General features: G+C 38.5%; 1 protein-coding gene across 2 annotated transcripts in view; it reads left to right on the forward strand.

The window, feature by feature from the left end:
- DOC2B (double C2 domain beta) overlaps nt 1-14,660 on the forward strand; it is a 595,594-nt gene extending 580,934 nt beyond the window's left edge. For both annotated transcript variants that reach the window (XM_075195056.1, XM_075195057.1), the window contains 3 exons: nt 6,902-6,983; nt 11,484-11,580; nt 12,528-14,660. In XM_075195056.1, coding sequence (XP_075051157.1) covers nt 6,902-6,983; nt 11,484-11,580; nt 12,528-12,664 — 316 coding nt within the window. In that variant the 3' untranslated portion in view covers nt 12,665-14,660. The remainder of the gene's footprint in view (nt 1-6,901; nt 6,984-11,483; nt 11,581-12,527) is intronic.
- The last annotated feature ends 227 nt before the right edge of the window (nt 14,661-14,887 follow it).

A 14,887-nucleotide genomic window follows, 5' to 3' on the forward strand; every position in this document is an offset into this window, starting at 1 on the left:
TTAAGTGGAAGGTTGGAAGGCCTTAAGGAACAGATGTGTTTTGAGAGCCCGCTTGAAGGAGCCAAGATTAGGGGACAGGCGGATGGAGGGACATAGGTTGTTCCAGTGAAGGGGGGCAGCACGGGAGAAGTCTTGAACTCTGGCATGGGATGAGGTGATCAGTACAGAGGAAAAGCGATGGTCATTGGCCGAACGCAGGGAACGGGCAGGAGTGTGGATGGAGAGGAGATTAGAGATATAAGGGGCAGTGGAGAGGGAGAGGGCCTTGTAGGTGACAGTGAGGAGTATAAAGAGGATTCTGAAGGGGAAAGGGAGCCAGTGTATGGCAAGGAGGTGAGGGGAGGCAGAGGAAAAGTGGCGTGAGAGAAAAATAAGTCTCGCAGCCGCGTTAAGTACAGAGCGTAGGGGGACGAGATGGGAGTGGGGGAGGCCGGTGAGGAGAAGGTTGCAGTAATCGAGATGGGAAATAATGAGAGCATGGATGATGGTTTTAGCAGCCTCCTGAGAGAGGAAGGGCCGAATGCGGGCAATGTTCCGTAGTTGGAAGCGACAGAGGTGGGCGAGAGATTGAATGTGGGGGGCAAAGGAGAGGGAGGAGTCCAGGGTGACACCCAGGCAGTGGAGTTGGGAACAACAGAGATGGTAGTGTTGTTAACGGTGATGGAAAGTTCACGGTTGGTAGAAGATTTAGAAGGAGGGAAAACAATGAGTTCAGTTTTCGCAATGTTGATTTTGAGAAAACGTGAAGACATCCAGGAGGAGATAGTGGAAAGGCAGTCAGAAACACGAGAGAGGAGGGTGGGGGAAAAGGTCAGGAGAGGAGATGTAGAGTTGAATGTCATCAGCATAGAGGTGATACTGGAGACCAATGGAGGAGATGAAATCACCCAGGGAGGTGGTGTAGATTGAGAAAAGAAGAGGGCCGAGAACAGAGCCCTGAGGGACCCCAATGAGGAGGGGGGAAGGGGGAGAGCATGAGTCAGGAGTGGAGACAGAGAAGGAGCGGTTGACAAGATATGAGGTGAACCAAGTGAGGACAGTGCCGGAGAGGCAGAGTGAGAGAAGGGTCTGCAGAAGGAGGGGGTGGTCCACGGTGTCAAAGGCCGCAGAGAGGTCCAAGAGAATGAGCAGGGAGAAGTCGCCCCTGGATTTGGCCGAGAGGAGGTCATTAGTAACTTTGGCCAGGGCGGTTTCAGTCGAGTGGAGGGGGCAGAAGCCAGATTGGAGGGGGTCAAGTAGGGAATTAGCAGAGAGGTGACTGGAGAGGTGGTTGCAGACAATCCTCTCAAGTAGTTTGGAGGCAAAGGGGAGAAGTGAAATGGGGCGGTAGTTAGCTAGAGAGGTGGGGTCAAGGTTAGGTTTCTTAAGAATGGGGGAGATAAGGGCATGTTTGAAGGAAGAGGGGACGATGCCAGTAGAGAGAGACAGATTGAAGATGTGTGCGAGGTGGGCACAGGCAGAGGGGTAAAGGGAGCGAAGGAGGTGAGAGGGGATGGGATCCAGCTGGCAGGTGGAGGGAGGAAAAGAGAGAATGAGGGAGTGGACTTCGTCACCCGATGTGGGGCAAAAGGAGCACCAGGGTTGGTTATTAGAGGAGGAAGGTACGATGACAGGGGCTGAAGTATGCGATGAGGGGGAGATGTCCAATCTGATAGCCTCAATTTTGGAGGAGAAGAAGGAGGCGAAGTCAGTGGCAGAGAGGGAAAGAGGGATAGGGGGGGGAGGGGAGGAGAGGAGGGAGTTAAAAGTGGCAAAGAGGCCGTGGGGATTGGAGGACTGAGAAAAGATGAGACTTAAAGAAAGATTGTTTGGCAAGGGAGAGGGCGGAGTTGAAGGAGGAGAGGATAAACTTAAAGTGAAGGAAGTTATGGTGATATTATCTTCCAATACTTCCTTCAAGTCCTCATCGAGCATTAAGACATGCCAATGTTTTTGAAAGGTCTTTGCTATTTCCTGCCATTCAGAGAACAAATCCCTACCATCCTTACTTTGGAGTTAGCTGACTTCTTCTTGGGAAGGGGGATAGATAAAGATATCCCAGTCCCTACAGTTCATGGCCTTGTCAGCTCTCCGGGTGACATTTTTACTATATCCTCTACATAAGAGTCTATTCTTAAGTATACAAGACCTCTGTATGTACATTTAAACCAAAAAAAATAAGCATTGTTATCACACACATATTGTTTCAACAGGGTTTATCACTGCTTATGTGTATTTATGGTTGTAATCAAATTATAAATTACAACTGGTATCTGATGTACAGTACGTTAAAAAAATTTTTTAACAAAATCCATATATCTCGGTATGAACAGTCATCACTCAATTTTCACTCAACACACACAATTATCTTTATATTCACCATGGGGTTCATTAGACCCTAACTAAGCCTATAATCAAATAAGTGGTTTATTAATATAATTTTTCTTTAACACAAAATTAATCTTTTACTGTGATGTTAATATTATAGATGATGGAATATATCTGTCGCTAGCTATAAATATATATATATACACTTACACACACACAATATATGAAATTTTACGATTTGTATTTACACTTCCCATATTGGGATCTAGTAATGATGTGAGTTCAACTAATAAATGGATATAGACATTAACATTATTATGATGCAAATGTCCTCAGGATTATGTGATAGTAATAATTAGCATGCATTGAGGCACAAATGATTTAAGACATTGTGAGTTGACGTGTATTAATCCACAATAGTTCATAGATATAAAGGATCCAGTGTTATCAATGTTTGTATTGTTACTGAACGGGCGATAACATGATAAATGACAAGCAGAGTTGGATCATATATGAAATTATTCTTTAGTATGATCTGGGTACTGCAATTTTTCAATTTACCTTGCTTAGAATATTACCCGCAAAATAGAGAAGGATGATCGTGTTAGGTATCACAGCATTTGTTTACCATTAATATTGTGTGGGTGCACCTTCCCTCATACAGATCATTGTAATAGCTATCAAGGCTTTTAAATTGTCAACCAATCAGGGATTGATGAAGGTGGGACAGATGATTTCATAGGATGACATCAATATCAAATGAAGAATGTGTGTGAGGTTACTAACAAACGTTGCTATGGATGACGCACCAGAAGGGGGCGTGTCTCCTGGTATGGAGGACCAATCAGGACATACCATCGGTTTGCCTTGTTAAAGCTCATAGCGAAACGTACGTCGACGGGCACTGTGCTCCCTGTTTATGGTCTATCAAAATTTAGTATCCAGCTCATACTTCAGTGTTAGTTTAACTTGGCTTAAGGGTTAGTCAAACTATTGAACTGGACATACAAATCACAATAAAAATGAATGACAATGAGCTCTGTATGAATGCATGGGTTGTTATTATGTGATGATTCATTCACGCAGCAGCAATACATGTAGAGACATCTGGGAGGGCTTCTATTAAGATATAGCCCCACCATTATTTCAGCCAGTAGGTAGATCAATCCAGCTTTTGCAGTGATTACTCCAATGATTAAGATAAAACTTTAAAAAGTTAGATAGCTGGATGCTGTAGTACACCTATATAATTCCCTACATGTGTGTGGCTGAATTTAGAATGAGCAAATGTTGGGCTTCCTGAAAAATAACTGTCTGAGGATTATAGAGGAATATATCTCAACATAATCCTCTACATATGAACCGTTAAATCTACCTGTGTATATGCTCGGTTTTAAGTGTAATTAATAAAGGAATTAAGTCAATAAAAGGGAGATAAACATTGGAAAAATGAAAAATGAAAAACCTTTTTTAATGAGGTATATGAGTGGACATTTTACATACTAAAGAGCAACAAAAATAAATAATTAAGAACTAATTAAGATCTTAAATCTTTATAAAACCTTATGACAGTGATGTGACTAGGTAGTACTTTCTTAACTGCATTGAAATGTGGTCAATATTCATTAAACACATTAATATTTCTCTATAAGTCATTTGTTATTAACATGAGCTATAAGAGATCAAGAAGATTCTAGGATTGTATGGGCATATTTTAATATATATCAATAAGGATTGTCCCTTTAGTATATCTCAATAATCATTGAGTGCTCCGAATATACACATTTTCTTTACTTTTCCTTGCTCATTGGTTAATGTATTATTATTGTGTGGGTGCACCTCCCCTCATACAGATCGTTTTGGATAATAAGTGGTCCATTATTTACTCAGTGCGGTGTGGTTTGTTTCTATATATAAACCCAGTGCCATCAGCAGTTTACTGCAGTCTATTCTTCCTAGGGAATTCAGCTCCGTGCCAGGGGGACCCCAAGCTACAGGTTTCCCTGTTATAGTAAGGCCAACTTAGCCTGTCATAAAGTCAAAAATAGTATTTCAATATGTGTCACTACTTGCTCCAGCAAGATATGGCAGTCATAAAGTGCCTCAGTATCCCAATCCCTTGCTCTCCACTATGTTATACTGATAAATCCTTTCTTCTTCTTTGCCATCTTCTTTCCTTATTTCTCTGGTAATCCAAAAGTTAAAAAGTGAAACGTTAGATGATAATATCCTATTCCTTTAGCAGTTGCAAAGCAAATGCCAGGCCAGTGACCAGTCCACAAATAACCAATCTAGAGCAACTTCACTTTGATTGGTCAGAGCATAAGAAAGCATCTCTGATTTGCTGTGTATAGACTCTGCGTGGGATCACAATGAACTTCATTGAGTTATTGAGGTTCAGTGGTACATTTTATGAATGAACCTCATTGGGACAATAAAGTTCATCCAGAACCTTTTTGGGGCCTATATGCAAATATACAATCAGAACGGCCTTGTACCACATTAGCAGTAACCAGTCCAGGCTGTCAGTGCTGGTGCTTTTTTCACTGTTTTTGTAGCAGAGGTGTCATAAAATGTAATTATTTTTTATTTAAAAACAAATATATATATATTCTTTTTTTTTTTAAAGACAGCAAAGATCCATACTGATTATTATCATCAGCATGGATATATGCTCCAGAGATCATATATGTGGATGCATGCTCCTTTACTTTAGTCACAATTTTATTAACACACTTTTGCCCACCCCTTCACTCTCCTGTTCTGCCTCTCCAGGTGCAAGGAGACTGAGGTCAAGAATAAAAAAACTTGATACAAACCTATACATACACATTTTTGGGTGCTATATGCAGTACGAAAATGTATATTTTGCACAATAAAAATTGACTTATTCCCAAATCTAAATGAGCTCCATAGTGAGTCCAGCTCTAATTTGGAAAGGTTAGCATTCTTAGGGCTAGATTTACTAAGCTGCGGGTTTGCAAAAGTGGGGATGTTGCCTATAGCAACCAATCAGATTCTAGCTTTCATTTATTTAGTACTTTCTACAAAATGACAGCTAGAATCTGATTGGTTGCTATAGGCAACATCCCCACTTTTTCAAACCCGCAGCTTAGTGAATCTAGCCCTTAGTGCTAGTTCACTTTTGTTATAAACTTTAGTATTACATTTATTAGGTGTGTTTAAGGGAGCAAAATGTAAACCTTTTGTTAGTAATTGGTTTTGGTCTTTGGTTTATTTCATATACGTAATATTACAAATTCTAGTAGAAGCTATTTTTCATGTTGCATTGTATTGGAGGATCCATGTTCACCACTCGCTAGATACAGAGCCATTTTTTGAGAAATGGGACTGTCTCTGGAACACCTCCTCTAGAGTACTGCAAGTTTGCTATGTTTAGCAGCACTTAGTGCTTTCAATCCTGGCATGTGCAACTTCTAAGCTGCTATCTGAATGAGTTCCACTCACTGCTGCTGCACAACTTATCAAGGAATCTGCACACTGCAGATAAAACTGCTCACCAAACTGAACACTTATCATAAAGGAAACCAGAGTCTCCCATGTTCCTTGATGCTTTACTAACCTGCTAAACTATTGCATATATTCCATTAATAAATCCCACTCCATGCAACTTAATAGCCTTGGAAGATTTTTACAAAATCCTGTTAACATAAATACAGCATCTATAGTCTGAGAGGAGGTAACTGCCAATCACTTGCAGTTCTTCACTATTTAAACCTGTGTGTTTGTTCTGCAAGTGATTTTTGGTTGCTTCCACTCAGACTACAGATGCCGCAATGATTTATGCCGGGAAATTTTCATAGTAATTTGATTTGCAAACCTCAATGCACATGTGCTGCACATTTTTCATTCATTATTACATGCATAATACAATTCTCTCAAAGTGTCATCTGGTGGCAAAAAAGATATTACAGCGAGTTTCAATAGCATGCTTTGGGAAGCACACGTTTCCGCAAAACGGCAGCACACAGACATATAAATAAAACAGTATGCTACATATGCTGGGGGCAATTTTCAATATTGTTTATAGTCTTTATGGATAATTCCATAATTACAATGCTGTATTCATTAATTATCATGTAATAGACTATTTGGGGGTTTTTTCAAACGTAAAATTCAGTGTGTCTTTGGTTCTGTGAGTCTTATATTAAAAAACTTAGGTGCTGGTAATATCATATGTGGGGACATTGTTGGTGCAGCCGTCCCCACATTAACAACAGAAGGAGCTCACCATACATTGTACCTAGGAAACATGTTGTCGAAAACCAGCTATAGAATGAGAAGCACCTACCTCCTAAGCAAATATCAGCTGTCCCTGCAGAATAGAAGGGATAGCGGGAATATTATATAGCTAAGTAATACACAGGCTTTGATATATATTCATGTCTTCACTTATTTTCCAAGGTAGGTATCAGCAGTAATACATGTTAGTCTTCTAAGTCCAGGTATTTTTTTCCTTCAAATGTTTTGTCTGCTAGTTGAGGTTGACTGGGAAACTTTTTATCAGTGTGAAATATTTAACCCCATTATCGAATAGCCAGTAGCTAATTAGTATATATAACCTGTGTTTCAGATATTTAAAACCAGATGAAGACAAGAAGTCAAAACATAAAACTGCTGTGAAAAAGAAGACATTAAATCCAGAGTTTAATGAGGTAACTATAAACTTGTTTTTCAGAGTGTGGTATCTACAGTAGGGATTGATAAACAGGTCATGCAGGATATCACATGCATTCCTCACCTTCCAGTAGTAGTACTTCCAGTGAACTATACAAGAATGACACCCCCTAAAGATTTGATGTATGGTAATTAATAATGGAAGATTGAAGATTGTACATTTAGAGCAGCAGAGATTGCTTTGCCACTACATAATACTGTTTTATTATGGCATTTTCTGCTAAGACTTAATAAATACTAGGGAAACCCAGCAGTAAGCACCTTAAATTAAACTGAAATGTAATGACTGAATTACTTTATTAACAGAATTCAATAACTTTTTTATACAGTACATTACATATGTAAACGTTAACAAATGAGTATAATGAATAAATAACTATATATTATAAGTAATATTAGCTTTGAAAGATGCAAAGGCAAATGCAGAGTTGTAACAAAGGATATTATGGAGATAATAAGTACCACATCGGTCAACAAAACCTTTCCATTGTGACAGCAGTGTGAAAAATGGCCCTACACTGTTTGGTATAAGAAATGAACAGCCATTTTTCAGACTGCTGTCACAATGAAAAGGTTTAATTTCTTAAACCAAAAAGCGTAGGGCACCAAGTTCACACATTGCACGTCCATAGGACCCAAAGAGTGGTATTGTGGCAAATGCGTCATGTCCGATGCAAGCAGAGTATCAATAGTTTTTGTTATATGTTGATTCTGACAATAATATTCTTGACTGTAAGATCTTTGACCTATGTGGTCTGGGCGACCTCTAAGAGTTCCACCACGTTGACATCCTCAATGGCGGGCTCTGGCATATTTGATGTAAACAAAGTGAGGATAAGTGGATAATGACACAGCAGTCCATGATTGAGGTCCCAGCAAGACACGCTTATATATGTGGCTTCAAATAACTGTTACAGTTTCCAGACCACCCAGCAGGTCTCATGTTCCATTTCACCCAGCAGGGCTGCAAAAATTTGTCACCGTTTCCAGACCATCCAGCAGGTCAAATGTTCAAGGTCACACAGCAGGTGCACAGGGAGAGTTCACTAACTGTCACAGTTGCCAGAGTAACCAGCAGGTGCACAGGTGTATTGCCAACTATCACATTTTCCAGAGGACAATGGTAATGCATTGTTATAAATGGCGGACAGATGTTTTGCAAAATAACTCTGAAACAATGCAACCAATTACAACAGCATTATTTTTCTGCAAATTTGGTATATGATGTGTCCTCAGACAACGGCATCATAGAAACAAGTCACTCATAAAACTCGTACTTTTGCTATTAATATATAGATATTACAGATCCTTTAATAAAGAAATTTCATATTAGTTTACAATTATTAAACAAAACTTTTTACATGTCGTGGTACAACATGCATTTTACGTAGCATGATGAGCTGCATGCATCATAGGATGTTTTATGCGTCTACTGATTGAAATATATGTAAAGCGTAACATCATGCAATCAGAGAAGACAGCCCTCATCATCAAGTTAATGATCATCATCATCAGTTATTTTTATAGCACCACTAATTCCGCAGCGCTGTACACAGAACTCATCCACATCAGTCCCTGCCCCATTGGAGCTTACAGTCTAAATTCCCTAATACACACACACAGACAGAGACTTTTTTTTTATAGCAGCCAATTAACCTACCAGTATGTTTTCGGGGTGTTGGAGGAAACCGGAGCACCCGGAGGAAACCCACGCAAACACAGGGAGAACATACACACTCCACACAGATAAGGCCATGGTCGGGAATTAAACTCATGACCCCAGTGCTGTGAGGCAGAAGTGCTAACCACTTAGCCACTGTGCTGCCCATGATGATGATGGCAGGTGTTTAAATGTGTTTAGAAAAATAGTTAAATAATTAATTTTAGAATATGTGTCCTTCCCCTCCACACACACACACATACAAAAATTTCAACCAGCACTAGCACTTTTTCAGTGGAATCCTACATTAATTTTTGCAAATCGTACTCTAGGCTGTGAGCACTGGTGCTGTTTGATTTATTCTTTTTTTTCTGGAGGGGGGGGCACACTTTTTATCTATTTATTTAAATTATTTTTTTTACATACTAGCAAGATCCATGCTGATGATCACAGCAGCAGCAGCAGGCATCTTTTGCGTCAGGGGTAAAGCAGCCGCAGCAGATATGCCTCCTGACAGGTGTGTCTGCGGCTGCTTCCACCTCTACATAGGCTGCAAGTTACGCTAAACATCCTTACTACTTCCCCCTCGCTCCACGTTCCACCTCTAAGTGTAGAGCGTGGTAAGTGAGACCTACATAAGGACTTATCTTAATGCTTTTTTCATGCACTGCACTGTACAGAGATGCTTGCTTTATACAAAAAATAAAAAAGCCAAAGGTCAGCATCAGGCCCTATGTGTCTACTCACCTTGGTTATTTTGAGCAATAAAATGTTAATTATTACACCATTACAGTGTGTATTTGTGTATGTTGTGTAAATAAGTGCAATTGGGCACATATAGCAGCACTGCTCTGTGACTTTTCATTAATTAAATGTTTGTCATTCTGCACTTCTTCATCCAAACATGGATTTAAAAGTTAATTACAAGAATGTATTAATAATCTCTTCCAGCTGCACACAACAGTGGTTTTAAATTTAATGATAAAGAGATTGGAACTATTCATTGAAATGTAGTAAATGTAAAACATAATATTTATATTGTGCACCAAGAAGTACAAGTGAAATATATATGAATCTACCATTGTATATCTGTATTATATTCATGGGACATAATATAAGTATGTATTTAACTTTAAAAAAAACTGCATTGAAGCTAAAGTTTTAGGCTTGAATGTATGTGGTCTGTTGTAGACGTGTAACTGCCGTTCTTCCCATATGGTGAAAAATAGTGACAGATCTCTGATTAGTTCAGCTGGGATTTTCAAAATAATTACAGAAACATTATTTTCCATGACACACCATTAATTACAATAAAATATAATTCATCTGTAACAGTTTCAGAGATTTTTTTAGTAATATCACAACAACAATGGGCTGGAGTGTTTTCGTCTTTCCAATTATGCTCCTGGCCTTCAGTGCCCAATCTCCTACTTTGAACAAGCTTAAGAAGACATGGAGCTCTAAGAAAAGTATGACAACAGGACATCCTCCCACAAATTCACAAACAACCTCCATTCCAGCAGCAGGGGGTGAAGTCTGGGTATATTTCATTTAATAAATTCATAAGATCTTTAGAGATGACCAAGTGGCATTTTCACCAAAACACAAGATAGTGGGATCCCAGTAATATTTTTCTATCTTACCTCCAATAATAGTCGGTGAATTAGGACGTAATCTTGAAATAAAGATGGTAAGAAGCCGATGTCATAGGAGAAATGCTAGTAATGCTAATAAAGGGCTGTGTCTGCAGACCGTGTATGCCCTTATAGATGTCCACCATCAGTTATATCTAGCACATATCCACACACACTGTAGTTCAGCAGGTCCTGTGCAAATAAAGGCTTGAAGCAGATAACAACACTGCCCGGTGGCCACCGTATTAAGAAGAAAATAAACAGCAACAGACCAGATCTGTCAATAAGGCGTCAGACTCAGAGAACCGGTAATGAGCGCTTCTCTTACCTTCTCACTGTCGACGCGTTTCGCTCAACTCAGCCAAACTTTTTCAAAGACAAATATATAATGAGAATGTATGTCAGAACACAATGCAGATATCCAACACAGGTGAATAGGATATATTCACTCACCAACCAATCAATGGAACAAACATCTGAAATTACCCTATAAAAATGGACCAAACCCATACTCACTGTGTCTTTGAAAAAGTTTGGCTGAGCCAAACAAAACACGTCGACTTAAAGCAAGTGGCATTGTTATCTCCTCCAAGCCTTTATTCACACATTGACCTGCTGAACAACTGTGTGTGGATATGTGCTAGATATAACTGATAGTGGACATCTATAAGGACATACACGGTCTGCACTACTCCTATGACATTGGCTTCTAACCATCTTTATTTCAAGATTGCGTCCTCATTCATCGGCTATTATTGAAGGTAGGACTATTACTGTCATATATAACTATTCCAAGCAGTGGATCTGCCTACTAATCTAAGGACTGCCTATTATCTGGACTTCAGACACACTGAGACTGGTCTCTTTAGTTTTTATTCTATATTTATATCTATCTATGGATTGTTTTAATACATGTTCTCTATTTGAATTGTATATGCTACTATCAATTTACTATTAAATTTTCAACTTTTTAAACCATTCCCAGTTTTCAAAAATGATTTCTGCCATATGATAGTTCATTAGAACAGCCTTTTTTACTGATTTTTTTTTTTGGCTTATTATTATATCAAGCGCTATTAATCTCTTTTTGTCTTTTGATTGCCTAACAATTACAAACTAATGGATTTATTTAGCGATCTCCCAATATTTGGCGATGTTGAAATACATTTTTTTTATCTTTGCAGGAATTTTGTTATGAAATAAAACACAGCGACCTTGCAAAAAAGACTTTAGAAGTCACAGTTTGGGATTATGATATTGGGAAATCAAATGACTTTATAGGTAAGTGGAAAAATGAAAATCTTATAGCACCTCAAACATAACCAGCTGTCACATTGTAACATGTAAAATCATGTATGTAAAATCTCACCTTTCTAGTCAGTTCACAAAGGAAAGAGAACAGCACCAGTAACAAGATGACTGTCTAATGTAGCCACCCGCAAATCACCTACAACTTAAGCTGGGCCTTTTCTATATATATATATATGTATATATATATATATATATATATAGTGCTTTTTTTGTAAGAAAAGAGGTGCCGGAACTCACTTCTTTTTCTGTAGCCCTCTCTTTCTGCCCCCCTCATTTTTCTTTATTCCTCTCTCTCTGTCCCCCTCGTTTTTTGTGTAGCCCTCTTTCTCTGCGACCCTCCCCCGCTTTCTATAGTCTGTACTTACTATCTATGCATCTTTTCTCGCTTCTCTGCTTGTTTGATTGATCGCGGCTCCTCTCACTGGCAGCGTCGTGATGTCACACTAAGATGCGGTGCTGCACTGTAGCAGCACCGCAAAGAAAAAAAAATGATAGAAGTCGCAAACATCAAATGTTCAAAAGTTAATTTTAAAACCTCACTAGCTGTCAAAATACTCCTCTCAGCATAAAGTATTGTTGCACGAGACAGCAAACAGTCCTCTTCCTCTTGTACAATTAAGTTAGGAAAGGACTGCATGTGTTATGATGTGAGAAAGGGAACAGAGGGAAGCAGGAGACCACGGACATGGACCAAAATTTAGATAATGGAAGGAATCACAAAGTAAAGCTGTCAAACTAGCACTGAAAGTATTGTACTATCAAACACACCTCTGTATGAAACAAAGTTAATTATTATATTTTGTATACTCTTCATTTTCATTGATCTTCTTTAGTTGTGTTCATTTTCAATAAAAATCAATATTAACATCATGTGCTCCTAAAAATGTTATTAATAGAGTTTTTTCTTCTGCCAATAGGAGGAGTTGTTTTGGGAATCAATGCAAAAGGAGAGCGTCTTAAACACTGGTTTGACTGCCTGAAAAACAAAGACAAGAAAATTGAACGTTGGCACACGTTAACAAATGAGCTACCGGGAGCTGTCCTCAGTGACTGAACTAAGTGCGCTGCACAGCGTTGTAATAGCACAGCTAAGGAACAAGACACAAGCTATGCCTTTTCCCTTGCCACAGTTTACCATGAATATACACAAGCGGAAAGATGACTCCGAACACCTCCCCTGTAATGCTTTCATCAATTAAGCTGCAATAGTGCCAATCAGGGTAAATGAGGTCAACAATTTTCACCTAAAATGCAAATGTATCCTATTTTACTAACAAAATATTCTGTTACCTATCACATAAACCTTTCTCCTGGTGATATATGCACATGCTGATTTTTTATTAGGCTGCATATTTTAGCAATGCTGATTTCACTTTCTGTCTCTGATCTGTTTAATCCGTAAGCAGTGAAATGTTACTAACAAATTTAAATCAAGATTTAGTTTGCAACTTAAACTATTTTTTCTGCAGTGGCAATGTGATGGAAGGTTATAAGATTGGAGACAGAGGTGAGCTGTCTACGTTAGCAGTAACCTGGTTTGCACTCTTATGATTAATGTATTTGAAGTTTTATTTTCTGAACAGTAAAGGAGCGATCACCGCTCATAACATTTTTAGTTTAACCTGGGTTATTTACTGATTTGACGATTCATTTGAAATCAGATATCGCAATGGAGCACACAAGTGGTTTTCCTCTGTTGTGATGTCACTTACTTACCTTGTGCCTCTGACAATTTGCAACAAAGTGCAAGGCATTATAAAGGCAGAAAGTGGCAGAGGTGAACAGGATTTTGTTGATGGGAAGTTCGGGTGAGTCCTGTGCGCCTTTCCCAAAGTGAGCGCCTAACAAAATTAGATAAGTTGTAAAGGGTATAGACAGATAAAAATGGAAAGTGTTTCCCACTTTGCACACTTACACAGCTCTTGTGAACAGCAAAAGGCTTTATTTTCACAACCAGCGTGGAGGTGGAACTACTTACCCTAGAGAGCTTAGCCTGTAGCACCTTGCTAATATCCCAATGCTTTAGGTTTTTCAAATTTAACAAATACAAGAATTTAAATAAACACAATCCTGGTTTACCCCTATTATCACAAGTTAATGAATACCTCAATGAAGGATAAATTAGCAGCTCTAAGTAGGAAAAGTATAATTAATGAGGCAATGGTAAAAACAAAAATGCATAGTTAGCACTAACCACTGCACTTCATGCCTAAAAGTAAGTGCAGTATACAAGTCACAAACCAATGAGCACAAATGAAGGCAGAATGGGACACGGTACCTAGCCAGGTGCCTCTGACTGGTAAATGACCTTCCCTGTCCTTCTTGCCAGCTGTTAGCTATTAGCTGCTTTACGGTAATATATACTTTTATATCATTGGTGAAGTTCACTAATACATTGCCACGATAAAGAGATACAAAATACATAAATGCTCAGACCATTTGTTAAAAAATTTATATTTTGTTTTTATGACAATGCTATTTCTGTTGTTCGCTTAAATATAGTGCAGCCTAAGTAAAACAGAAGTACTTTTCAAGATCAAAAAAAAAGTGTTTCTCTTTATATAGCCAACATTTTCTCCAAAAGATGCAAAGGGAATGTAAAAAAGTGTGATCGATTATAGCATATGTATGTATGTTTCCTTTCTCATACATTTACATATTACTGAGGCTATCACAAACCACTTGATCAAGCAAATTTATTTTTTTGACTATATATGAAATAGTTACATAATTTCGTCTTTTAAGTAATTCTGATGACAATACTCCAGCATACAGTAGTGCATTTTTATAAGCTTAGCAACAAGGTATCAAATGTTTCATCATCTTCTAACCAGTGACCAGTCAATTTTGTTATTGGGTTTTACATGAAACTGGTGTTGTGATACTTAATACTAATAAGAGTGGACATACTGTATTCTTCAGTTCCAAATGGACCTTAATCCAGATTTCCTTTTGAAATGTAACAAGTGATCCCTTTATGGGCCTATGAGACAAATGTAAGGGTCTAACAACAATATTATTTTGTGCTTAATTTCTATAATTAATGCTGTGACAATAAAGTTGTATGATCTGCTGTCCTTTCAGAATTAGAAACATTGTGGAAGTATGAGAAATGTGTTGTTTTCAGAAGCCACCTAATTGTTCAATGGTGTTAGCGTACACAATTCAGCGTTAAGTATCTTAAATAGCAGTAAGCACACCAAGTAGTAGAAAAAGCATGGCAATATGTGCAGATGGAGGGTTGGTCACATGTGCTGGAGCAGGATTATTAACTCTG

Source organism: Mixophyes fleayi, chromosome 2 (assembly GCF_038048845.1).
Source record: "Mixophyes fleayi isolate aMixFle1 chromosome 2, aMixFle1.hap1, whole genome shotgun sequence".
Taxonomy (NCBI): Eukaryota; Metazoa; Chordata; class Amphibia; order Anura; family Limnodynastidae; genus Mixophyes; species Mixophyes fleayi.